The sequence below is a fragment of the Miniopterus schreibersii genome (genome assembly GCF_964146895.1).
Source record: "Miniopterus schreibersii genome assembly, chromosome: 20".
NCBI lineage: Eukaryota > Metazoa > Chordata > Mammalia > Chiroptera > Miniopteridae > Miniopterus > Miniopterus schreibersii.
The window spans coordinates 19,843,102-19,870,050 of NC_138122.1; the positions used below are offsets into that span (position 1 = coordinate 19,843,102).

At 46.2% G+C, this 26,949-nt stretch overlaps 1 protein-coding gene across 3 annotated transcripts in view; it reads left to right on the forward strand.

Moving 5' to 3' along the window:
- UBE3B (ubiquitin protein ligase E3B) overlaps window positions 1-26,949 on the forward strand; it is a 41,425-nt gene that overhangs the window by 7,666 nt on the left and 6,810 nt on the right. For all 3 annotated transcript variants that reach the window (XM_081123441.1, XM_081123442.1, XM_081123443.1), the window contains exons 7-24: window positions 1,120-1,216; window positions 2,452-2,537; window positions 3,455-3,537; window positions 6,010-6,115; window positions 6,411-6,531; window positions 7,472-7,649; window positions 9,168-9,334; window positions 10,494-10,661; window positions 12,758-12,929; window positions 14,326-14,444; window positions 15,075-15,189; window positions 15,966-16,065; window positions 17,421-17,540; window positions 20,796-20,972; window positions 21,103-21,213; window positions 23,617-23,754; window positions 24,096-24,161; window positions 25,972-26,030. In XM_081123441.1, coding sequence (XP_080979567.1) covers window positions 1,120-1,216; window positions 2,452-2,537; window positions 3,455-3,537; window positions 6,010-6,115; window positions 6,411-6,531; window positions 7,472-7,649; window positions 9,168-9,334; window positions 10,494-10,661; window positions 12,758-12,929; window positions 14,326-14,444; window positions 15,075-15,189; window positions 15,966-16,065; window positions 17,421-17,540; window positions 20,796-20,972; window positions 21,103-21,213; window positions 23,617-23,754; window positions 24,096-24,161; window positions 25,972-26,030 — 2,183 coding nt within the window. The remainder of the gene's footprint in view (window positions 1-1,119; window positions 1,217-2,451; window positions 2,538-3,454; window positions 3,538-6,009; window positions 6,116-6,410; window positions 6,532-7,471; window positions 7,650-9,167; window positions 9,335-10,493; window positions 10,662-12,757; window positions 12,930-14,325; window positions 14,445-15,074; window positions 15,190-15,965; window positions 16,066-17,420; window positions 17,541-20,795; window positions 20,973-21,102; window positions 21,214-23,616; window positions 23,755-24,095; window positions 24,162-25,971; window positions 26,031-26,949) is intronic.

Sequence of the window (26,949 nt, forward strand, 5' to 3'; positions counted from 1 at the left end):
GCCTTTAGTATATAGTTTCCAGGGCAGAGGCTTGGCAGGGACTTGGGTAGCAGCTGAGTGATGGAGCGAATGTCAGCAGAGCTCCCAGTGATCCATTCCCAGCCATCTCTCTTGAGGCAATGGTGAACGGCTCTCTTGGCCTTGCCTGGGCATCAAGCCACAACCCGGCTTGTCAGGTGAGGCAGGCATTATGGCACAGAGCAGTGGTCTTCTCTTGTATCTGCTTTTTGTGTCTGCATTCCACAACAGATTTCTCTTTGAGAAGAGGCACTTCTGCTTTGAAAAAATATATATATTTTTTAAGTTTATGCAAAGAATCACACATTCGGAAGAAAAAATACTGGATCTGGAGCAGGGAATATCTAAATTTAGTGCTGATTCTGCAGCTGATTTCTCATGTGCCCTTGAACAAGTCACTTTCCCTCTCTCATTCTCTGTGAGCATGGGGGTTTGAACTAAATGGTCCCCAGGGTCCTTTGCAGGTGTACATGCTAAAGGTCTCTGAGCCTAGACAGGCATCAGGCCTTTTCCCCAACCTGTTCTTGTGAAAGAATGTATAATAACAGCCAGCATTAAGTAGAGCTATCTTTATGCCCTGCACTGTTCCTAGTGCTTTATGTACATGAGTTGTTTATTCCTTACAATAGCCACACTATCCCTAGTCAGCAGATGAGGAAACTGAGGCACAGAAAGGTTAAGAAACTTGCCCAAGGTCACAGAGCTAGGAAGTGGCAAAGGCAGAAATCTGAACACGGGGTCCCTGTTATGCTCAATTGCATTCCCACTCTGTTGCTCACATGTACATATGAACATACATATGTTCCTAAATGCATGCAAAACCCTCAGGCCAGCATGCTGGGCACCTGTTTTCCAGGATCTCAATTCTCCATTTCCATGGATACTTAGATTCCATAGTCAATCACTCTTTGGTCAAAATTCGTCATTTAACTCCTGAAAGTGGTCATTCCCCAAAAGAAAAAGAAAAAGAAAAAGAATACTTAACCTTTAACCCTGACTTGCTTACTTGAGCCTGAGTACACTCAGAAAAGTAGTAGAATGGTTGCGTCACTGTCTGGGACCAGGGACGTGTGTCTTAATCTTACTCTTCATTGTTTCCAGCCTGAAATCTTACAAGACTCCAGACTCGTCACACTGTACCTCACGATGCTTGTCACCTTCACAGACACTTCAACATGGAAAATTCTCCGGGGGAAAGGTCTGTGGGACTTGCTTCAACATCTTCCCCAAATAGCAGAGCTTGGGCACCTTTTTGACTTTGTAAGAAGCATTTTTGCCATCACAGTCCTCGGGGAAGGCCCGAGACCGTACAGACAAAGGTTCCCTTGGCACTTCCCATCAGGTTTCACTGTCGTGTCCAGAATATGTTCAACATCATGTGTTACAGTTGCTCCCTTTTTGTAATTTATGTTAAAGTCATGGTCCCTCTGATCTTGTTTTTTATTACTCCCACAGCACCAAGTGATAATATTTGCTTATTAAGCCTTGTCATTTTATTTGGTGAGTCATTCGGCAGCAGATAATTCTTGTTGGCCATAAAATTTGCATTGTAATGCTCCCTCCTTCCCTGACTATTATACTTAGTTTTATGTTTTTCCTGCAGTCACTTCATTCATCCATTCAATAAATAGCCTACTGTATGCCATATACTGTGCAGGCACTGGAGATACAGAAGAGGTCACTGTCCTGGAGGGACTTTACCTGCTGAACTGTCGCTCACAGAGCTTAGAGTCTAGTGGGGAGACAGACATTAAACAGAAGTCACGTGCATATCCTCTATCACAATAGTGTGAGAAGCGGTGCTCAGAAGGAAGAGCACAAGAGAAATGAGTTTAGTGGGGCAGGGACAACCTTGCCATGCTCTGTGTGGGGCTCAGGCCTTACTGCAGAAGTGATGTCTGAGCTTAGAGCTGTGGGGAGAGTTAGAGTCACAGTGAAGAGGAGGGACAAAACTTGGAAAGCCAAGGAAGCTGTGTGTGCAGAGGCCCCAGGTCAGGAAGGAGGGATTATTTTAAGGTGTTATTGTGGATTCTGGGGAGGATTTAAAACAGGGTGAGTTCTGGGCCCTGCCAAGACCTTATATCTCATTGGAGAGAAGAGGGGCCACAGGGAACAGAAAGTGCCAGACACTTGGAGGGGATTGGAAAAAGTGCTCTAGTTGCTCATAGGCCAGGTGTTGCTTCTGGCTGGGGGAATGCTGGCCCCATCGCCTGAGACGTGACACTTGAGCTGGGCCTTCCAGGAGAGAATTCAGATACGCAGCACCTCCGTGTACTCTGGTCCCAGACCTAGGGAGGTGGGAAGGCAAGCCAGAGAGCATCTCGTTTCCTGTGGCGCTGGGCCTGGGCCATGGCTTTCTGTCCCGCCTAAACAGTTCATGTTGTGACCAGAGATTTGTGTTGTTTTTTTCCTCAGACTTTTTTCTTTCTTTAGGTGAGAGTCTTCGGCCAGCCATGAACCACATTTGTGCAAATATAATGGGACATCTCAATCAGCATGGATTTTATTCTGTGCTTCAGGTCTGTGACTCCATCCCCTAATGTGTGACCTTACCCCCTATTATGCGACCTCACTCTCCGCACCTGAACTTGGGTTTTTATGTTTGGTTTTGGCGTATCTGGTGCCCTCCTCACAGAAATGTTTTGCAGGAAGACTTTAATGCTCAGTGTCCTCTCCTCCCACCCCCTGCCTGAGTCACTTGCTGTTTGTGTAAAGGGAGGTAGTGGCCCTGGGATCCCTTTAATGTGCTATATTTTTGGCTGCAGGTGTAATCCAGTCACTTGAAATTGAAACTGAGGGAGGAGGCCTCAGGCTTGTTCCCTCTGGTTCCTTCTTGGTTGGTGCCTGGAATTAACTTTCTAGCTCTGTGTCCTCAAACAGCCTTCTGTCCACACTGCACCTTTTGTGCCAGCCCATATAGCCAAGGAATGGTCAGAAGCCTAATTGCTGTTTAGAAGGGCTTTGGAATTCTTGAATGTGGGACGTAACATTGATTTAGCCCTTCCTTCTGCCTGGCACTGAGATGGGCTCTGTCCTGACGTGGCTTCATTTGCTCCTCACCACAGCCCTGTGCGGTGGTGTGACGGCTACGGTCATACTGTCAGCAGTTCGTCTCAGTGCGAAGCATCTACTTGACACCATAACTTGGAACTGCTTCTCAAATCTAACCTGTCTTGAAATTTTAAGTCTGGTCTTTTTATTAGCCATTAATTTTTTTAACTGTTTATTGTTTAAAAAAATTAAACATATTTAAAGGTGAGAGGGTGGTATAATGAGCCTCCATACCCGTTACTTTTCTCTCCCCTCGTTTTTAAAAAACATCCCAATGCAATTTTTTTAATCTGAGGCATTCATTTTACTTTTATGCTTCTTTTTCTTACAAACAAATGAATCAAAGTTGGCATTGTTCCTTGACCAGTTGAAATGTTCTTTCCAGATATTGTTAACCCGTGGCCTGGCGAGACCCCGGCCTTGTCTGTCCAAAGGCACTTTAACTGCGGCCTTTTCTCTGGCGTTGCGGTAAGTAGGAAACCATCGCTGAGGGGCTGGCCTGCTCCTGGAGGCTTCCTCCTCTTGCTCCTCTCTTCTCTTGTTCCTCATGTTAAGTGTGGGTCAGCATTTATAGGAAGTACTGGTTTTGGTGGAAGGGCACATCTGTGACTGCCCCTGAGTATTTGCTTTCAGTCAGTCAGGGGCCAAAATAAAGGCCAGAGAGGATGTGATATTTCCATCAGTTAAGAGATGTACAGTATGTAAGATGCTAAATATTTCCTAATAAAAATTACACAGTTCTGAAAACCACCAAGTATAAAAAACTGTGCATATTAACACATCTAGAATATTCTTAAACTGTTGAGAGGAACACTAATTTAGGGAGATGTTAGTAAGATAACTTGATAATCTTAATCCCCAAGATAATAATAACCTGGTCAGACAGCTTGGTAAAGCTCCCTGCTCTGCCTCCTCCTGCTGACCCACAGTGCACCTTAGCACTGAAAGCTTCGGCGAGTCCTGCAATAGCAAGATTCTTTGGGCTCGTGTAACCTGATGTGGCCCCAGACACATCTGAATGTGGAATACCCTTGCCCAGTGTTTAGATGGTGGAGTATGTCTATGAATATCCCACTTAATCATTTCTATAGAATACCAATTTGGAAAATGATGGTCTAGAGCAGGGGTGGGGAACCTTTTTTCTGCCAAGGGCCATTTGGATATTTATAGCATTTACAGGCCGTATAAAATTATCAACTTAAAAATTAGCTATGAAAAAAACTCATGGAATTATTGAATTTTGAGTCCTGCCTGCAGTTGCCTTGGCAGGGCCAGACCAAATGATTTTGCCGGGCATATATGGCCTGTGGGCCGGATGTTCCTCACCCCCCCTGCTCTAACCACTGAGCACACCTGCCAAGGCTGGATGAGCCACATTTTAAGTGCTCAGGAGCCACATGTGGCCAGTGGCTAGTATATTTTACAGCACACCACTAGAAGCTAGACCCTCATCACAGAGGAATAGCATTAACCAGTTATGCTGAAATTAGTTATAGGATTAGAATAAATCATCTAGCAAACAATCATACTTCCTTCACACTTTGAAAGAAGTTACCTAGAGGTGTATTTAATGAGTCATAACATCTAGGTACAAACAGGTTTTCCTAGTAGCAGATGTACTGCAGTTACCTTTCCTGAATCACCTTCTGGGGCAGCTCGTTTCAGCAGGATCGCCCACTCTCTTCTGTCAGAGACAGTGAAGGTCGACACACAGATGCCTGGGCTCTGGAGTTCAGGAGCAGTTCTGCTGCTGCCTCCGTCTCCTGAGAGCACAAATCTTTTTTTCCATTCCAGCATCCTCCACGATATGGTTGTAATTACACAATGTGTGTAATTCACATTGTGATTTACCAAGAGGATCACATCGGATCATTCCACCACATTTCTTCTTTAAGAATTGAACAGCATCCATTATTTTAGGTGTTATTCTATGTGTCACAATCCAGTGACTCACTTCTAAAGGCCAAGCTGCTTGAAAGCCTTTTTCTTAAAAAGTACACCTTTCTCCCCCTCCGAATATTTGTATGCAATTGAACACGACCAGGACCTTTTAAAACAAGATATTCAGTTGTTTTGTCATTCAGGGATATACTACTGAAAGTATATAAAATCTATAAGTGATAACATTTAGACATGATCACCAAATCCTATAATACAGATAGCTAATGTTCATGGGTCACACATTGTTTTAAGACGTCTACACATATTAACTGACTCCTTACCACATTCTCTTATCTCCATTTTATAGATGAGGAAACTAAGGCCCAGAGAGGTTAAGCCACTTGTCGTTGGTAACACAGCAGCAAGTAAAAGGGCCAAGAATTAAACTCAGGCCATCTGACTCCAGAGCCCACACTCATTATTCATTTTTTTTGCTTCACATGTTGGACACATTTTTGTACTCTAAAAACTATAAATTTCTTTAAGTAATGGTACATGGGAACCTTCCCAAACTCATCCTGTTTGACTTATTATCCAGGCCCCCTGTTTATCCAGGTACATGTACCTGCTGGCCCTGGTTCTGTTTTTACCTGTGTGCTGTCCTGCTCCCTGGTTGCAGCGTGAGCACTCTGTTGGCTGAGATGATGCGTTAAACTTCTTTTACCCTCCTCCCCTGCTGTGCGTAACAGAATGGATGTGTGCCCTGTTAAAGTACAGCTAGCAGTGCATTTGTCAGGATGAGGGGGCTTAAAGAGCAACCACTACAAGTAGGCTAAAGAAAGATTTCGATGACCTCATGTCAGTAAAACTTCAAAACTGACTTTTCATAGCTGTGTCCCATGACTGTACTGTCATTGACTCAACCATTCCTTTAGTGAATGTCCCCATTTTCAGTCTCTAGTTTTTCTAGAAGTCCTGGGCAGCATAATTTCAAGAGATTTGGGGGCATTGGTAGGTTCACATGCAAACCTGTCTGAGTAAGGCGATCTATCTGTCTAGCCCTGTGATTGCTGCACAGTTTTCAGACAATCTGATCCGGCCATTCCTCATCCACATCATGTCTGTGCCAGCTCTTGTGACTCATCTCAGCACAGTGACCCCTGAGGTAAGTGGGCTCTGTGAGTTTCCCCAATTCTATTTTTGCCTTAGAAATTAGAACGTAAAATGTTTCCTCTGTTAATTCCCACCTCTTCCCTGATTTTTCTTCTACATCAGCAGCCACTGTAGACACACTTTTGTTAGTAGCCCAAAGAAACAGGTTCTCATCTTTGTTCATTTTCTTCTTGGTGATCAATAGCATGTTTGGCTACTGGGGGATGATCTGCAGGTGGTCAAGTTTATGCTGTAATGGGAAACTCTTCCTATCAGCTTCCGCTTTAACAGTCTGCAATTGTTTGCAGCGCCTCACTGTTTTAGAATCTCATGACATGCTTCGTAAATTCATCACATTTTTAAGAGATAAAGATCGATGCCGTGATGTCTGTGAAAGTTTAGAAGGATGCCATACGCTGTGTCTGATGGGTGAGTATCTGTGGTGGGAGAGTGATTGTGTTCTGGGCATCAGGAAAAGCCCAAGTGTTTTTCTGGAGATCACGAGCTGTTTTTAGTAACAATTAGAAGTGCTTACAATAAAAAAAACATGTAATCAGTAGACAGTTAAAATAGGCTTGTAAAATTGAAAATAGCATGGGAAATAGATCAACTGGGCAAACTGCTTGAATGACTGTAAATGAATGTTAAATTTCAGCCCTTAGCTTCCTGGCAGCCAAGGGAAAATGGGAAAGTGATGAGTTGCCTGGATAATTCTTATCTTTGGGAGAAGGGAGGGCTCAGTTGGGTAGGGCCTAGATTAGAGTAGGACCTGCATCATTTTTACTACGTTTTCATTGTAGATGAAAGGGTTTGTGGATAGAAGGATTTGAAAACAGCAGACCTACAGTTCTCGCTGCCTCATTTATTTCACATAGAAAAGGGTTCTTGGGGCTAAATTTTAAGGGAGTCCTCACACAAGGCATGTTAAATAACTTTGGCGAACTTCGAATAACTGGTTTCCCAGGAAATTCAGATATTTTTCAAAAGGTCATTTCTCATTAACCATTGGTTTTCGAATGTTAGTGTAATATTAAAATATCACTTGCCCTTTGTGCCAGACATTCTACATGTTACTTTAGACATCAAGAGTGGGGGTTGTTATTCCAGTCTTACAGATGAGCAAACAAGGTTCGAAAGGTGGGTTGAGGGTCATACAGTTGGTCTGTGGCAGAGCCAGGATTGGAAGCCAGGTCAGCCTAGTTCTTAGCCCTGCACCGCACTGCAGCCCCAACACTGACAAATGCCCCTCTGTGTGGAATTCCTTCTTGCACATAGATGTGGCTGCCTGAGCCCCAGGTAGAGAGCAGGGCTGGGAGGTGACGAAGCGTGTCTGCCTGGGCGCAGTGCACTCAGTCTTATCCCTTTGCAGGCAACCTCTTGCACTTGGGCTCCCTCAGCCCCAGAGTGTTAGAGGAGGAGACGGATGGGTTTGTGAGTTTGCTCACCCAGATGCTGTGCTACTGTCAGAAGTACGTGTCCCAGAAGAAATCCAACCTGACCCACTGGCACCCTGTCCTCGGCTGGTTCTCCCAATCTGTGGATTATGGGTGAGTCCTGGTGGCAAATCCTGTCTTTCCTGCCTTCTCCTGCCTCTCTCTCACCACCTTTCCTTTCTTTCTCTATTTTAGCTTATGTTGTTCTGTTTCTTATTACAAAAGTAATATATAGTCATTGTATAAAATATAGATATGAACAAAAGGGAATAAAAACCATCTCCTAACACTACTATGCTAAGACAATCCTTGTGCACATCCTTTCTTTCTTTCCTACCAGTTTTTTTCACAAAACGAGATCATATTAATTTGTATTTCGTTCTTTTCATGTAGTAAATATGAACTTTATCTATTAATATTATCTTTTCTTTGTCAATATGATTTTGTTGATTGCCTAGAGTGTCATATTTTGGAGAAACTAAATAAGGCACATAATTTAAAGGGAATAGAAGTCACCCCAGATCCTTCTCAAGAGGTGGAATATAAATTGTAAAATTTTTAATCAAGAACGCAAAAAAACATTTAAAAAACACTCACTAGACTAGACTAGAAAGAAGATGGCGATGAAGCAAGGTGGCGCTACCAATTTAAAATGTTTACCCTGGGCCGAGACAAAGCAGGTCTCAGGGTCTAAGGCTGCTGAGCTGCTTATCTGTTTTCCTGTTCGCATATCTGCCTGAGGCCTGGGATCCCTGCTGAGTGTTCTTGAGGCAGAAACCCAGGGCCAGGGAAGGAAATCCCTGGGTTTTCTCCCTTTTCCTTATACCTGAGTGACATCCTGTTAAAAAGACTGATTGCCAGCTGGCGACCAGTGTGCTGCTGGAGACTGAAGATGGAGGAGTGTGTGTGTTGGGCATCGGGATATTGTGGCAGAGGGTGGGCAGACTAGCACCAGCTGAACAGCCTGGTCCCAGCTGCCCTCCAGTTCGCTGGAGGGACGTTGGACAAGTCACTTCACCTCACTTTTCTCATCTGAAATATGGGGGTAGGGGTGTCTCAAATGAGATTGTGTCAGAGCCTGCCGCAGGCCCGGCCCATGCTCAGTGAGACCATTATAGGGTCTTGAGCAAGGGGGTGATGAAGGCAGATCTCAGGGTATGAGTGATGCTGGGGTGCAGTGCGAAGTGAAGAAAGGGGCACTTGAAGGCAATGGGGCTCTGAGGAGACTGGAGAGTCAGTGAGGTTTGTGGGCCGGGCCTGCAGCCTACTGTGAAGAGGAGGACAGCACAGCAGGCGTGAGATGGCTTTGTCAACTGAGTGGTAAACAGGATGGAATTAGGATGAAGAGCAGGTAAAGGGTGACTGTGACATGTTAGCTTGGGGACCTAGGGAGAGCAGTAGTCCTGTTGGCAGCACAGGAAGTCTGGGTGGAGTGACGGAAGAGAAAGAGGCCAGGCCTCGGCTGCAATTTGTGGGTCCCCTTTTTAAATAGTTATTATTAACTTATTTACCATGTCAAGTGGTAGACCGTAGCTATACTTCCAGGTGGAAGGCCCCTTATGGAGCCGCATGGGCTGTCCCTGGCCATTTGCCAGGTGGAACTGACACACGTGGTCTTCTTTTCTCTCCTAGCCTTAACGAGTCAATGCCCTTGGTCACCAGACAGCTGCAGTTCCTGTGGGGGGTGCCTCTGATCCGTATCTTCTTCAGTGACATCCTGAGCAAGAAGCTGCTGGAGAACCAGGAGCCGGTGGCCCACGTGCAGCCTACCTCCCCGCAGAACGTGCTTCCAATGAAGAGTGAGTGGCTGGAGCAGACCTGGCCCGTGGCTCTGTTGGGTGGAAGTGCAGCTTCTTAGTGTTCCAGGGTGCCTGTCTCCTCTGTTCCGTGACGCTCTACCTTCTCCCACAAAAATTTGAGACTGCTTAAATCAATTTTATATTTAGCAAAACAGACAGTCCTTAGGAATAGAAAACGAGGACCTGAGAAATAGAAATAGAAATAGGTGAACAAAATCAAGGTCATGTACAGAGAATGTCCACTGATAAATGTTCCACGAGGCCACTGTGGTTTTCTCTGAACTTCCACTTGGCTCTGAATTTCTAGTAGCCAAAATGAAAAGGGACTTGGGACCCTTCCTTCTCATAAATAGGAGAACCTGTTTCTTGGGGGAAATTGAGCTGCTCTGAGTTCCTAATCATAAAAGAAATCTCCCATGTGGGACTCCTGATAAGGGGGACACTGGGTACTGACCCGGCTACCAGCTTAGCAGTGTCCCCACCACAGAACTGATAATGTTTTCTATGGAAAAGTTTCTTGTTTCCCGATCTGGTGAAAGTTAGGGAAATGCCATTCACACATAATTCAGTGGAATTACCTGCCAGCAGCCGATTTCCAGGTTCAGGTGGCTTTTCCTCTGCCAGCCACTGTGCTGCAAAGTCCCATCTTGTAGCTATCAGTGAGCATGGGCTCAGCGAATAGAACTTCAGCAGGATGTAAATGGGAAGCTTTAAAACAAAAGTAGAGTACAGCCCCAAGCTGAATATCAGTACTTGAGGTTGACACCCCTTCCATCTAAAAGCACAGAAAGTTGGGGATCAACCATGTCCCCCGAATTTCCCCCGCTTCCCCTAATACAGTCCTCGGAATTTTTACCTTTGTGGGTTCTGAAGTTAAGTGGTACAGTAAAAGGGTCCCATGTAAGAACCAGATTGCCTGGCTGCTTCTCAGAAATTTTCTGATTCTGAAGCCTTCTTTGGGTTTTACCTAAAAACCTGTTGTTAATGTGTTTCTAATTTATCCCAAAGAGATGACTTGGATCAAGCAGCAGCGCCACCGTCTGGCTGTGGCTGTAAATTAGGAGTTTTGTTGAAATGCTCTTCCCTTTCCAGGGTGGAACCTGGCAGATGGCTGAACTTCGAGCTTCCGTTCACATGTTCCTTCTTCTCTCACTGTCAGATCTCCTGAAGCGTGCGTTTCAGAAGTCGGCATCAGTGCGGAACATCCTCAAGCCTGTCGGGGGAAAACGCGTGGACTCTGCGGAGGTGCAGAAGGTTTGCAACATCTGTGTCCTCTACCAGACCTCACTGACAACCCTGACCCAGATCCGGCTGCAGATACTAACAGGTGTGGAGCCTGAGGCGTCTTCCTCTGTCACTCACATTTGGCCGATGGTTTTGCTTGGAACAAGTTGATTTTCTTTTGGCTTCCTTGAAGGAGGGTATTTTGGGGCCATTCTTAGAGTCCCATTAGTTCAACAGCTCAAACTAATCTCAATCCTGGCACTTCCAGATTGTTCCTGTGACCAGACTCTTTATTTTCATTATGAAGTACAATTTGCTTTTAAAAAGTTACTACTTTTTCTGAACAGAAAACTAGAAAAGACAAGGAAGCAGAAAAAAGAAAACTTAAGCCGCTCTTAATCCCACAATCCAGACACAACTACTTGTGCCTGAGCGTGCTACTTGTATGTATATTTAGGTTGAAATCTGTAGTTTTATCTTTCCCTTTCCGTTAGTCACCTTATAAGCATTTTATCATGTCGAAAATTCTTCAAGAGCTTCATTTATATAGGCTGCATAATATGTCATTGCATGGATATGCCCAACATTTTCCTTTTAGCTGAGTGAGGAGGAAAGTCCCCTCTGTGAGCAAAGAATTGGGCATCAGGAGCCGCTAAGTGGCAGTGCGGGAGTTCTGATGAGTTGCTGTCATGAGGACAAGAAGCCTGTAGGCCGTGAAGCTGTTTACTGCATAAAGGATTAAGAATTCCTCTGCTGCATTGTATAAGTTGGTGCTGCTTCTCCCTTTCACACTCAAGGCTTCATCTTCACGTGTCCACAGAGCACCTGTGTGTGCTGGGCAAGGCTACAGAGGTGAATAAGACGGCCACTCTCTGTGTCCCCAAGGGGATTATAATCTAGAAGGTGGAGACCAATCATCAGCAAGGGGAAAATATATTTAACTTAATGATGGGCACTATGACAGTAAAGATAATGAGAGTGTTGGCTTGGCCTAGAGCAGGGTTTCTGAGCCTCAGCATGGTTGACACTTTGGGCCAGGTGATTCTTTGTTGTGGGAGCCTCCCCGTCCATTGTAGGATGTTTAGCATCCCCTGGCCCCTACCCACAGGTGCCGGTAGCACCTTCCCCTGCCCTCTAGTTGTGACAACTGTACCTGTCTCCAGGCATTAGCAAATCCCCCTGGGGGGCAAAATCATCCCTGGCTGAGAAGAGCTGAACCAGTGTAGTGATGGAGAAGGAAGCAGGATTTATCGACATGTTTCAAAGGTACATTGGATCTGGAGGAGTGGGGCCTAAAAGTTTCAGAGAGGATTCCAGAGTTTTGGCCCCAGCAGCAGTGAGGATGGTGGTGCCATTTGCCGACCAGGGGATGACCGGCTGGGGCAGGGCTTGTGGGACTTGGAGAGTTCTGTTTTGGCTGTGATGAGTTTAAAGTGCCTGCTGGACCTGCAGTGGAGGTTCCAAGCAGTCATTTGAGAGTACTCCATTGAGGCATGAAAAAGGGATGGCCTTGGGCCTAGGGCAGTTTCCCTGAGGAGAGTGCAGAGGGAGAAGAGAAGGGGCCCAGACAGGCCTGAGCACCCCAGCACTCACTATGAGGGCTTGGGAAGTATATTGAACTGGATGCTTTTGCTGCCTGTGTTCACCTTTTTAAAGATGACCATAAATTTAAGCATCCCCCATTGTCCCAATATAAGAATCCAAAAAGAAGTTTTTTGGCCAATTTGAAGGTGTATACTTTTAAGAATGATGATAAACTAGTTTAAAAGTGTCTGTATAATATCCAATCTATTAGTTTGTCTATGTACACATTAGATTATAGACAATATACTAATTTTTAAAATACTGCTGTTTTTCTGCTCTCAAAATCTTACTGGCTGTGTGATTTTGAGCCAGTTAACCTCTCTGGTCTTCACTTCCCCACTCCAAAAATGGAGGTAACATTGGGTTTCACATTGGAAAGAAGATAATACGTATAAAGTACCTGGAATAGTACCTGGCACATAGATAATAAGCACCCATTACATGTTTGCCATTAGCATGATTCTCATGGTGATGATGATTTCTTAGTAATTGCACCTTGTTTCTCTCACACACTGAATGGTCACTACTAGGTGTGTTTTGTTTTCCTGGTGGGTATGGAAATAATGGACCAGATGGAGCCCCCGCCTGAAGCTTGGGTTTCTCTATCCTTTCCAGGTCTCACTTACCTTGATGACCTGCTGCCCAAACTGTGGGCATTTATCTGTGAGCTGGGGCCCCACGGCGGGTTAAAGCTCTTCTTGGAATGCCTCAGCAACGACACCGAAGAGTCCAAGCAGCTCTTGGCCATGCTGATGCTGTTCTGTGACTGTTCCCGGCACCTCATCACGTAGGTTGACTGCTGTGGTCCTGAGCTCCTTTCCTAGAATGTGAAGAAACCAAGTTACAGTATCAGTAAGGAAGCGGTTACTGATGTGATTACTGCTCGCCTTTGGGCCCACAACTTGCTTTCATAAATAACGTTTTAAAAGCATTAGATGAGGAAGCATTTATAGAGTACGGGGCATGTCGTAGGGGTTCAGCAGTTGTTAGTTCCCATCCTCGGAGCTTCGTCAGTACCACTGCCTGTGAGCTTTGGGGTTTCCTGTGTCTGGGTCCAAATTACTTCGGCCATTTACGCACTGTCTTGGGTAGTTTACTAGAAAACTTCAGAGCCACGGAGCCAATGTGCAAAACTTGGCTCTGCCGCTTACTGAGGTGCACTGAGCAATGGAGATAACATGACCAGTGTGATAGGAGTAAATGAGAAAGGGAATGTCAAGTGCTTAGTACAGTGCGTGGTGCAGAGTGAGAAATGAACAAGTGTTAGCCCCATTCAGCCCCTCCTTTAAGCTAACGTGTCTGCTGTGTATCTGGTATTTTCATTCCACTTTTCCCCTAAAGGGCCATGAAGAATTGTAAGATAGGATGGATCTCCGGCAGTTATGTTCAGGCTAGAAGATGTTGGCAGGAGGGGATCAGGGACTTGTAGATGGCAGACTGGGTAAGAATCATGGAGGGAAGGCTCAGTGAGCAGTTGGAGGCAAGAGCAGGGGTCTGTAGCTGCCGGTGCAGATACCCTGAGCTGCTGGGTCCAGGGTGACCCAAAAGTGAATCATGTTCTAAAGTGAATGGAGCAGGGTTAGGATATTTTCAGATAGAGCTGTATCTTAAATGGTTTATTTATTCATATATTCTTCCAGACAGTATTCATTTACTCATAAGTACTTCTCAAGAACCTGCCTACTAAGTGCCACTAGTTTCTGTTGTAGATGCCAAATAAGAGACCACAGCTTCCCTCAGCAGACACAGACTCCCAGTCAAGATTCCTTGATATTCAAGCATGATTTCTGGCCCAAATTAAAGTGTCACAATCAAATCCCTCTAAGTAAAAGAAATATAGAGTGGAGCTTATTGTTTTTTCTTAATTGTATTTTTAATTTTTTACTATGGACAATTTCAAGTCAATAGAAAGAATATAGTACAGTGAACCCTCATGTGCCCATCACCAGCTTCCGCAGTTAACTCATGATCAGTCTTGCTTCATCTGTACCCCCACCCACTCTCCTCTCCCTCATTATTTGAAGCAAATTCTAGACATTTATTACTTTACCTATAAATTTTACAGTCAGTATCTAAAAGATAGTACTTATTTCTTAACCTTATTTTGTCTTCTAAGAAGGACAGATCTCATTTTTTCCCCTTTTCTCAGTGGACATTTGTGAATAATTTTCTGTCTGATTTAGGATCCTTGATGACATTGAAGTTTATGAAGAACAAATTTCATTCAAACTGGAAGAGCTGGTCACCATCTCCTCTTTTCTGAATTCCTTCGTGTTTAAGATGATCTGGGATGGAATCGTAGGTAAGGTAAAGATGGCGGCCATCATTCAGTTGATGCTACGGGCTGGGAGGCCAGAGTCAGTAACAACAGCCACTTCTTCACCTTATTGTCTATCAGCGTTAACTGAAAATGCACATTTCTTTGCCTAATTAGAAGTTTTCTCTCTTCACTCCCTGTGACCACTTAAGACAGTGGTGTGATTAAAGAAGTCTGGTTCTCCCATGTGCTTCTGAAGATTTGCTTGCGATAGGAATTATTAGTGATGATAAATTTTGCCCCAAATCTCCTTTTGATTCTTTGAGTTGATTTTTATCTTTGAGAAGATAAAATGTGGGCCAGCTAACATCTCATATTGGAGTCCACCTCCTGATGTGTTTCTAGTGGTTCAGTACAAAGCCCCTTAGGTTAAAAAGGTCCTTGGATGACATACTAGTGGGAGGCAGCGTGAGTGATTGTGCCTAAAAGATACTCAGGTCCTATAGACACTTCAAATATAACCAGGGTGCCTTTTAATTCTCTTGGTTCCATGTAGAATTCAGAGTGGGGGGGAGGGAGATCTTGATGGGACTTGGTGACAGAGCTGTCCTTTCGGCTCCTCTCCAGTTCTGGTCAGGTGCATGAGTGTGACTTTCCTGCTTGTGTGCCCCACAGAGAACGCCAAGGGTGAGACCTTGGAGCTGTTCCAGTCCGTCCACGGGTGGCTGATGGTGCTGTATGAGAGGGACTGTCGGCGGCGCTTTGCCCCTGAGGACCACTGGCTGCGGAAGTGAGCACCAGGGGTGGGGAAGTGGGTTTGTAGAAACAGTGTCCCCTCTGTCACACTGCCGTGCGGCAGAGTTGCCCAAGTGCTCTGCGCTCCTGTTCCAGAACAGAGAGGAATTTGTCCCTCTCCTTACTTTTATTTGCATAAGGAGAGCTGTTGTTCCTGTGAAGCACCTGTCGAGACAGATCACCCAGCAGTCGCTTCAGTTAAAATATGCGTACTCTGAAGGTGGTTAGAGCTCATTATAGTGGCAAAGTCAGGTCACATGTAGCAAATGTTTCTATCCAAACTGGGAAAAAGAAAAGTTTTCAGCTGAACTCAGCAACACAATATGTTAGATAAATGCTATTTATTAAAAATCAGGTATTAGCAGGATAAAAACTACAACTAGGTCTTTTTGGGGGATGGGGTTGGGGAACCCTCTTGCAACAACTAAACGTAAGATCACATTCAAATTGTTTTATCAGTGACATGTCAGCTCTTGTGTAACTCTTGAAGTTGTGGCACTAGAGCAGGACTGATGAACTGTTTCCATAAAGGGCAGACGGTAGACACTTTAGGCTTTGCAGACCAGACAGGCTCTGTTGCAACTACTCGACTCTGCTGTGATAGAGTGAAAACAGCCAGCGACAGTACATAATGAATGAGTGTGGTTGTGTTCCATTAAAACTTTTTACAAAAATGGGCGGCAGGCTGCATTTGGCTGGCAGGGTGTAGTTTGCCAAGAATTTTTTGTTTTGTTGTTTTAATTATCCCAAACCCATGTCTCTCTCTTTAAGGGATCTAAAACCTAGTGTGCTCTTCCAAGAACTGGACAAAGACAGAAAACGGGCACAGCTGGTCCTGCAGTACATCCCTCATGTCATTCCTCACAAAAACGTGAGTCACACTCAGAGCCCTGCTCCTCATGGGAATGCAGAGCCCTGTCTGGTCTCCCCTTGACTCCTGGAAGGCTGGTGTTGTCTTGGCCGCCTCTGCAGCTCTGCTTCTGCATGTGCTCTCTCTGCCCCATACTAGTTAACCCGGATGTGAAGCTCATCTTCTGCATCGTGTTCCATAAAATGGCACCCCTTGTTCAGGAGATCATGCTAAAGATTTGGGGTCACAGGAAGCAGTCATGCCACATGTCCCCACACAAATTAAATACCCATTTCTGAAAGTCTTCAGTCTCCCCACCATAGAAGAGGGAGGGGAGACTTCACCTGAACCACCATCCTCCCCCTGCTCTCTCCCCTGCATGTGGGCCTGGAACCCCAGGAGCATTTGACACTGTTCAGAGCACTTCAGTCCTTATTTCTAGACTCATGAACTAGCTTTACTGAAAAATGGCACCAAATACATCTCTCCTTTTCAGGAGGCTGTTGGCAATTGCTTTTTCTGTTACAGCCATATTTACTGCGTAAGTTAATATAAACGATCAAATGAAATGCACTAGCCTCCCTTTGTATATGATTAATCTTTTATTACTACTGTTATTCTTGTTACTATTCTTATTTGTATATAACAAAGTCCTTGACTTTTGGGGGCACTCCCATTTTTAAAAAGTCAGCTGCGGTTGGATTTATTTTTTCATTCAGCTGACATTATTTGAATGCTATTACAGCAGTGATTCTCAAACCCAGGATGGGGCAGAGGGTCAGGGCTTGCCTAAAGCAGCTTATCAGAATCTCAAGAAAGGGGAGAGAAGGTTCTCTTCAAACAGTAATTGAGAAATATTACCAGTGGGACCACGGCGTGCTTGAGGGCACAGAGGAGGCAGATAAAAGGTCAGGAACCTTTATTCTATAGGGCCATTTTAAAAAATTCTGACAGTGAAAAAAATTGCCTTTGAAATGTTTCTGTGTTTTGAGTTTATAATATTGATTTCCTTTAAAGCTGGCCTGGCTATATAAAGCCGCCTCTGAGATTTGTCTTGCTGCCAGGTTTTTATGGTGGATTATTGACTGAACGAGGAGAATTATTTCTCCACGACCATTCTTAACTGGACTCTAGCAGCAGCCAGACCACCCTTTCTGGAAGGAACCTTTATTACTTGGCATGAATTCAGCTATATTTCTAATTCCTAAGAGTGTTTTGGGGAATGTTTACTGTTCCCTCAAGTCACTTTTAACCTACGGAAGCATCCCATTCTGATTGCATCGTGTGTGACTTAAATTTCATTAACCTTGTACAGTACGTTTTAGGGAATCATTAGTCGTTGACCCTGTCTCTGGTCTCACCTTTGCTCATTTCAGAGAGTTCTCCTGTTCCGAAACATGGTTACCAAGGAGAAGGAGAAACTGGGGCTTGTGGAAACCAGCTCTGCCTCCCCGCACGTCACTCACATTACTATCCGACGGTCTCGGATGTTGGAGGTGAGAAACCCACAAGGACTGTGCTCTGTGAAATGCGGGAGTTCTAGTGGATGAACTACCGCCTCTGAACTGTTCTTGTCACTCCTTGATCTACTGGCACTGAAATCAAGGCTCTGGGAGCAGGAAAGGGGCCGTTTGTCTTGTTTCCTGCTCTGAGAGCTGCTTGATTAAATACGTCCTCAGTGCCAGGGACCCGCAGTGTAATAGTCCTTTCCTTTTCACCAGGAGGGCCCTTGGGCTAGACCATCAAACACTTGGTGCCTCTTTAAATGAGGACAGGAAGTGTGGTGTGCAGATCTTCTCACATCTGGGCAAGCTCCTTTTGTCCCCCAGGCACTTTGTCCAGACTCCCAACTATGAACGTGGAGGTTGAGCCATACTGGGAGATGCATTTATCACAGAGCTAGAAGTTCTTTGTAGACATAAACTGATGAGATGCAAGGGAAGTGGCCCACTGTAGCCAAAGCCAGCATCCAGGGTTACTACTCAGTGGCAACTTCATGTGAATTAGAAATAGGTGCCAGTCCTCAGAACACTCCATGTATCAGAAAATTGTCATAATATATTGACTTTGTTGGAACAAAACCCTGGCTACCATCTGCTGGAACATTGTCATAGTAAATGCATTTACCTGCAATGTATGCCTTGTGCATGCCACGCCCTCTCCCAGGGTTGTGCAGTGTGCAGCCTCCCAGCAGTGGACTTGGTGACTATGCCCCAAGGACCCATTTCCAGGAGAGGCTTGGCCTGATTTATTTGCCCATCTTGCTCCTTAGACCTTTTATCATACTTCAGCCACAGTCCCTCAGTAGGACATTGTGCAATTCAGGACTATCGTGGGATCCCAGGATAGCACACAGCCTTGTAGCCAGCAGGTGGCAGTGGCTGAAGCCTTTCCTCCCTGCATGTGTTCATTTCCTGCCTGGTGTTCCTACTGAATTAGGAGGGGAAGAGTCGCTTATTCAGTTAGCAGTGTTATGATCTGGTTTATTAGAACATGAGAGCCCAGGGCCTTTGCTTGATTTGGACACAGGGGCATCAAAAAGCTGATATTAGACTCATGGTATCCAAGGCTTTTTTTCTGTTTCTTGTCTGGTTTGTACTGAAGGTGGCGCTTCTGTATTAGGCATCAGGTGTTAGTACCACGGGAAGGTGTTCCTCACAGAGGGGGAACTGGGGCTGGAACTTCAGCATTTCAGAACTGGCAGGAACCTTAGACATACTTACCCAACTTTTTCCCCTCACTCTGTCAGTAGCAGAACTAACGCCAAAGAAATTCAGGTTCTCAGTCAGGGTCACTCGGATATCAGGCCCTGAAGGCACTGAAGAACAAAGCCAACTCTCCATCCCCAGGTCAGGGTTCTGCGTTTGCTCATTGAGATGCACTAGAGAGGAGGGATGTGACCTCCCACTCACCTTCCAAGGGGCAAGTTCTAATCCTCGAGTAATGACACCAGAACCTACCATGCAGTTGGGTATGTCAGGGGAGGCAGGAGGCAAATTCCTCTCTACGACTTTTCAGAGAGGAGTTCATATTAGGGCTGATCAAGCCAGATGGAAATTTGAGTCCAGCAAACATTCCTTGGGCACCTGCTGGGGGCTGGTCCACATGCTGAGTGCTTTCACATATACCTTCTCGTTGAATCCACGTAGCTCAGACACCTGCCAAGTCAGGGAGGCATCATTTTAAAGCAGAGTGGAGGAAATCCTGCCAGCAAACAGGAGCACGTGCATATTCTCCACCAGTCCCCAACTCAGCGCCAAGATAATTGTCTGAAATTTAGGCAGAATGGCTTAAATGCTGCAGCAGCTGCATGGTGACTTCCTGTTTGTCCCTTCTTTTCATCTAGCGTAATGGTTCTCAAACTTCATATGCGTAAAGGTACTTACCAGGATTGTGCACGCAAAGTCATGTTCCTGTTCCTTCAGATGACTTGGGGGACTTCAGAGTAATTTTTTCTGTGCTCACTATGGAGCCTAACCCTGAATAAGACTGGGAGCCACAGGGGAAATGTGCTCAGCTGGAAGCCAGCAAATGTTCCCCAGAACAGGTTTTGCCAGACTGGCCCCATTTTCTTTGCAACAAGGGGCCAGAGTGGCATGTGAGTGGATGCTGTGGAGTTGGTCTCTAATGTCAGCACAATGTCTGAGAGCACTGCAGTTGTGACTGAGAGGGAAAAAGGTGGGGTGGCCTCAGTAGGATGTTGTGGTTGATCCACTATTTATGTGACAGTATCTAAAGACATAGGTTTCACCCTGGTGAATGGGCCCCATGTTGGGTAAAAGGACTCCTCCCTGGGTCCTGTCCTGTTCAGCATTATGTTTTATAGTCACTGAAATGAAAACCTAAGTTTGCTTATCAGCATCCACATGCCAGAGGTATGTGCATTAGATGACAGAATGAGGAGCCAGGAAGACCTCAACAGATTATAATCCAGAGACAGACTAAACAAAACGATTTAGCAGGAGAACTCTGAAGTTGTGTCCGAGGGTTCTGGGCAGGGGAGCTGTGCTCAATGACTGTGTCTTGAGAGAGCTGGTTGTAAGCTAGAAGCTTGCTGAGGCTTCTCCCCTCTGCTCCTGCCCTCTTCCAGGCCCAGCATCACTCCTGCACCCCGTCTCCCTGCTGTCTGCCTTGTCCCCTGCATCCATCTGCTCTGCTGCCAACAGAAGGATCCTTCTGAGACAGAAAGCCAGCCATGTTTCTCCTTGTATAAACTCTTCTGTGGCTCCCCATTGCCCTTGGGATATAATTTAAATTCCTCAGCATGACTCACAAGGCCTTTCATAATCTGGGGAAAGGTACCAGGAGTTGAAGGTGGAGGGTATTTTTACTTTTCATCTTCTAGCTGTAAGTTTGATTGATTGATTTTTACCATGAGCTAAAAGATACTCATAGCATTAAGTAGAGAGGGTGAGATCTTGTCCAGGTTTCTTCCATTCTTTGTCTGATGGCTGAAAGCTCCTCATGACTCATTTTGTCTAATTTCCTGTCTCACTACTCTGCATCCTTTTGAGAGTAGTCTTCCCTTGCCAAAGAGTGGTAAAGTCATGTCCCCCAAAATGAATTTTCCTTTTAATAGGCTCTCATTTAAAAGCAGGTGAGAACTGCTCTTCTTATGCATCGGTGTGTCCTGACTCATGTTTATTACACTGGGAAAGCTTTGCACAACAGAGAAGCAGCCTTGAGGGGGAAGCCCAGAATTGTGCAGCAGGCCTTGGGTTCCTAATGGGCTGTAATTCTGCCTTTGGCAGGATGGCTACGAGCAGCTCCGGCAGCTCTCCCAGCATGCCATGAAGGGCGTGATCCGCGTGAAGTTTGTCAATGACCTCGGGGTGGACGAGGCAGGGATTGATCAGGACGGTGTTTTCAAGGAGTTCTTGGAAGAGATCATCAAGAGGGTATTTGACCCGGCACTCAACTTGTTCAAGGTACTTAAGGGGAAGGAGAGTGGGGTTGACAACAGCCAAATTTGAGGTGACAAATGAGAAGTGAAGGACTGGGCTTGCTCATTACAAGGCTTTTAACCTCTCTGCCTTTATCCATCTTTTTGCCTTGCAGACAACCAGTGGGGATGAGAGACTCTACCCTTCGCCCACATCTTACATTCATGAGAATTACCTGCAGCTCTTTGAGTTTGTGGGCAAGATGCTGGGGAAGGCCGTGTATGAGGTAGGCATGTTAAGGAGCATTGAACTGGAAAGGAAAATAAAATGTGGGAAGTACCATGGGCTTTATATGCATTTATGTGATCAGACCTAGCCATGTAAACTACCTATCATCAGGATAAAGTCAAGGAAAGGACAGGAGCCAAGATTCCTATACAGAAATATTTGGTGCTTTCCCTGTGTCATCTCATTCAATCCTCTCAACAGTCCTGTGTGGCTGCAACTGTCCTGTTTATATAAGGATGAGAGAACCAAGGCTTCGAGATGGCACTTATCCAGAGTGTCATCGCTGGTTCAGCAGTAGAATCCAAATTTGAACCCAGGCCAGCCTGAGTCCTAGACCAGCCCCCTGCCTCCCTGAGGGGTGAGGTGTGGTGTGCCAGAGCCAGATCTCCATGTGGGAATTTGGTCCCGGTTGTAGGCAAGCAGCATTTTATGGGGTTTGGTAGCTACAACAATTGTTAAAAAAATCTTTTGTTATTTAAGTGAGTGCTTCGACGTGAACCAGAGGTGCTTGGGAGATCCCTACAGACTAGGACATAAAAGTTGGACATAGCCCATAGCTGCTGGTTAGGACTGGGCCTCCCTGGCTAGCTACGTGATTGCGCGTGCAGGTTGCTTCCCTTCTTTAGGTCACTGTTCGCATCAGCATAGTGGGGCTAATAGAAGCTACTTTATTGGATCACTGTAGATGGTAAGTGAGGGAATACAGGTAAAACACCTATCTTGCCTTTTACCTGGTCATGGGGAAGTGAAGCTCCTATCCTTGCTGTTATTAAGAGGAAGGGTGTCTGAATTTCCTCTTCTCAGCAGTGTGGATATCTGCAGGCTCTGGTGAGGCCCGATCCCTCTCCACTGAGAGGTGAGCTGGCAGAACTCCCTCTTAGCAGCACTTGACCCTGAGAGTCATGCTCCTCGGGAAGGAAGTCAAGCTGCAGCCTGAGCTTGTCAGTGGCCAGTCTTCATGGCCTTCACAGTGGGCTCCAGGGCAACAGGAGACATATCCCAGGCTCAGGCAGCAAGGAAGTGAGCTACTTGAGCACCACTCATCTCACATCCTGTCAGAAGCCCCGGAGAAGCCAGGATGCCTTCCAAAGGCAAAGAGCCAGAGCTGGGACAGGTGGAGGGAAGGAGGCCGTGCAGGGCGAACATCCTTTGACTCTTACATAATCCATCATCCTCTCTGTGTAAATAGCCTCTGTCCACGGCCTCAGTCCCTGGCCATGAAGCCAGGTATCCCATCTCAGTCCCTGGCAAGACACCCTCCAGTCCTCCTCCTGCTCTGGACTGGTTGGGTAGCCTGGGCTCATGCTCTGTGCTTGTTTTCATATCTTCAGAATGGAGACAATTTCTCACTTGACTCCCATTTAAAAAAAGAAATTCCCATGAGGACCTACCTGGGCATGTGCCATATTTTTCCTTTAAACGTGGAGCTGTGCTGAGACCCAGAAGAGTAGGCCAGCTGAAAAGCATGATCTTGGCTGCTGTGAATGTCCTACCTACTTCCTGGGCCTCATCTCTGTCTCCTCCCTCTCCAACAGCAATAATAATAATACAGATGAAAGAAGTTAGGACACACTGTACCCCTGTGAGGAGCAGCACGCGTTAACTCATGTAACCCTCCTGATCCTCTGGGTCAGGCCCTCATTGTGTTTCTTTGACTCTCCCATCTAAGCCTCTCCAGTCCACACACACCTCCACCCTTTCAGCCGCTGCCCTACTGCACCCTTACACTCTGCAGGCAGTTCTCCCTAGCATTATACAAATGTGGCTCCTCCCCACTTAGAGCTCTACCTGCTGCCCTCAGGGTAGAATCTAGACTCCAGAAGGCTTACGAGGCCCTTTCTGATCAGGCCCTTCCTGTCTGACTGGTCTTATCACTTACCTCCCTTCCCTCTCACGCTGTGCTGTGACCAGACAGATCTGTGTTCTGTCCCTAGAACTGCCTGTGGGCCTCATACTAAAAGCCTTGTGCTCCTTTAGATCTAGCTTAGATGCCTCTTCCTGCTGGAAGTTTCCCCTGCTCTGCCTCCAGCGGAGAGCTTGTCCTCTATGCTCCCCACACCGTTCCTGTAATTCTCACAGCCGAGAGGCTGCACTGTTACCCATTTGCAGATGGAAAACCAGGGCTCTGTGGCCTGGCAGCAGCAGAGCTGGGCTTTGATCCCTGAGCTGTGTAGCTCCAATGCCTATGTCCTTAACCACCATGCAGTAATGTCCCCAAGACCTATTCGGTAGTGTTTGTTAAGTGATGGGAGGTATTATCTTCCAGATTGAACGTTTAGGAAGTGCCTAGAGATGCTGTTGGCCCCCTCTGCAGCCTGAGCTGCCCCTGGTGAGATTATTGAGATGGAATCCTGGACAGACAGGATCCAGCCTCTGGCAGCTTCTGTCGTCTCTCCCCCAGGGAATCGTGGTGGACGTGCCCTTCGCATCCTTCTTCCTGAGCCAGCTGCTCGGGCACCACCACAGTATCTTCTATAGCTCTGTGGACGAACTACCTTCCCTGGACTCCGAGTTCTATAAAAACCTCACTTCCATTAAGGTCAGTGTGGAAAGGCGGGAGGGCTTAGCTGAGCACTAGCGGGAAGGCACAGAGAAGCGAGGCCCCGCAGGGTGTGGTGTGGTGGCGTGAGGTTTTCTGCTCTGGTAAAGATGCCCAGCTTGTAGCCACCACAGAACCCAAGTGGCCTCTGGAAGCTGCCTCTCAGAACTGATGCTCACAGCGTCCTTCCTTGCAGTGATGAGTGGCCTTCTCCTTTGCTTCAAGCTCGTCAGCAGCCCTAGCAGTTACTGCCCAAGCAGACCTTGTAGGCAGGAGTGTTCAGTTCTTCAAGGATGTAGCCCTCTCAGGTCCCAACACTTTCCCCTTCTCTGTTGTATTAGCGCTACGATGGGGACATTGCTGATCTGGGCCTCACGCTGTCCTATGATGAGGACGTCATGGGTCAGGTAGGTCGGCTTCTGTGGCTGAACTATCCTTTCTCTCCCTCTGTGGGCTTCCTGAGGTGTGCTGTATTCTTGGTGCTTTCCCCAAGAGGTCCACAAATGGATAATCTGTCTGGCTGCTCCCCTTGGCCATTCCCCTTGGCCCACCTTGCCTGGAGGGAGGGCCCCTGTTCCTCCCTCCATTGCAGTTGACCTGGCCTCTGCCCGCCGACCCTCGCTGTGCTGAGATCCCTCACTGTGCCAAGGTCGCATTATGGATCATTCCTGATGGCAGCCATAACTCCATGTTTGTAACATTGCTTTTTGTTACCATGGTGAGGATTAGCTGTCATGAGGGTTGTGACTTGGGGAAGAAGACTTGAGCAAAAGTGCCTCTGAACAGAATCCTGTCCCTGTTCCAGCTCGTCACAAAGAGCAGAGCAGAAAGAAAAGACCCTGGAAATTGTGGCAGCAGAGCTATTTCCTCCCTGAGTTCTTCCTTTAGGCTCTTCTCAGGAGTGCCTCCGTCCCTCAGTGTGTCCCAGTGGACACCTGAACGAGCTTCCGTGTGCACGTGGTCTGAGGGCTGCTCTGCAGAAACCACACCGTGAGCTTAATGCAGGGCTGGCTTCTTGGAGCCCTGCCTCTGTTGCCTCGGAGAGGTCACTCAGTCTCCCCAAGCCAGTTTCCTTACTTCAAAAGAGTGCCATTTGCTGAATGAGAGCCCTTGCTGGGACCAGTGTCATCGGGCACTCTGTAAATGCCCGCATGCCCTGCCCTCCTCCTAAAGAGCCACCAAGCCCGCTGGCACATGAGGGCTCTGAGAAGCCTGTGAGAAAGAAACCTAGTTAGTTAACCTCAACTTTCCCAACACACCTGATCACAGAACTCCCCTTTCAGAGAGAGGGATGCCATCTCACGGAACGATTCTCAAAATCAGCTCAGACAAGGTGTTCCCTGGAACTGTTTATGGGAAACACCAGGCTGAGTGACTCCTAAGGGCCCTTTTATCTTTAAATCCTCTGGTGTGCCCCATGATGTACACAGCGATGGCACTAGAGGTCACTGTTTTTCAAACTTTCTACATTTTTAGAGTCATATTAATAGAATAGCTATTAAAATTAGCTTTAAAACAATGTACTTGTTGATTTTTTTGGATGACCCACAGAGGTTCTTGAAGTTGAGGAAAGCAGTTGATTATGTAGTTTTCAAATCTTTAATCAGAGTTTGAGTCTTCCTCCTGACATTTCTTAATTCTCTCTCCTAACTGTAAAATAATGCAAACTCCTAACTAAATATCAGCTGTAGTCTGAGCATACAGATGAAAATGAAAACCACGTATATGGCTGGTGCCCAGAGAGTGCCACTGTTAACATGTGGCTGTGTCCGTCCACATTTTCCTCCCTGGCATGCACATCTTTTTTCTTTTCGTTTTTTTTTGTAGACATGAGACCATACTATGCATGTTTTTTTCCCAACCTTTCCAATAGTACACAGTGTCTAATAACTGCACAGCATCCCAGGGTGTGCGTGCATCAACGTTTGTTTAGTCATCCTGCTGTGCTCCTCAGTGCTGACGTGTCCACAGCATCCCAAAGCCTTGATAAAGTGTCTGAACGAGGATACGATGAGAAGAAACCTTTCACATTGATAGTGCAGGGTCTGCCTGCTGATGTGTCAGCCCGGGCTTTTTGTGAAAATGATTGTTCCCAAACACATCCCATCTTAATTCTTTCACTATTACGGACGTCGGCGTCGGTCCCTTTCATCCACAGGCAGCTTTAGTCCCCCATTAGAATTCTCTCGAGTGATTGTTCCCCATCTCCTCCCCCAGCTTGTTTGCCATGAACTGATTCCTGGAGGGAAGACCATTCCTGTTACAAATGAAAATAAGTGAGTATAGCAATTCGATTTTTAAGGTCACCACTTGAAAAGACTTCGTTCTGGCTCTCCGGGCTTACTTTGAGAATTTATTAAGACAGATTGAAGTAGAAAGAGGCCATAAATATTATAATGGAATTTACTGGTTACAGTTCATAGGCCAAAATCATATTAAATTCAATTTGCAAAATAAGAATTGACAATTTCTTTTTTGCAGTAGCACTTCTAAGGTCAGAGGCAGCCAGGCCGCAGTGTTCCTGGGAATTGAATAATGGCAGACAGATGGGTTCTGAGCCATTCAGGCACTCAGGCCCGAACCCAGAGGGCACCACGGCAGAAAGACATGGGGCTAGGGGGCAGATAATTTTGGAATGATGGCATGTGGCAGTTGTATAAAACACCGTTCTTGAGCACACACAGTGACGAATTCAGATGCAGCAGACAGGTCCTTAGACGTGGCGAGATTTGGAGGCCCAGCAGCTGTTGTCACAGATAACAGGCTTTTAGGAATCTGTTGTAAATGTCAACCTCTTTGGCCCCTAGAAGCAAAACCCCTCGATGCACTGTCTTCACCCGGCCCTCTCCTCACCTAATTAAAACAATAGAACCTGGCATGAGGAGTAGATATTGGCCCTTCTGTCAATCTGTCAATCTTCTGCCGCCAGGCTCAGCTGAGCATCTGAACTGTAATCTGAGTGTCACTCTCTTCAATGACAAGTGAGAGCTCAGTCCCACCAGGTGGGGCATTTGGATCAGGTGCACATTACAGCCCAGGGTTCCTGAGCATCACGTCTCTTGGGTTGGATGGTTTGATCAGGCTCATGCTTGGGAGCTTTTATTCAGACTGTCTGAAAAGCCAGAATAGACCCAGTTCTCACCAGGATTGATATACACCAGTTTGACTCTTGGTCCTGTGGCATTAGTATGACAA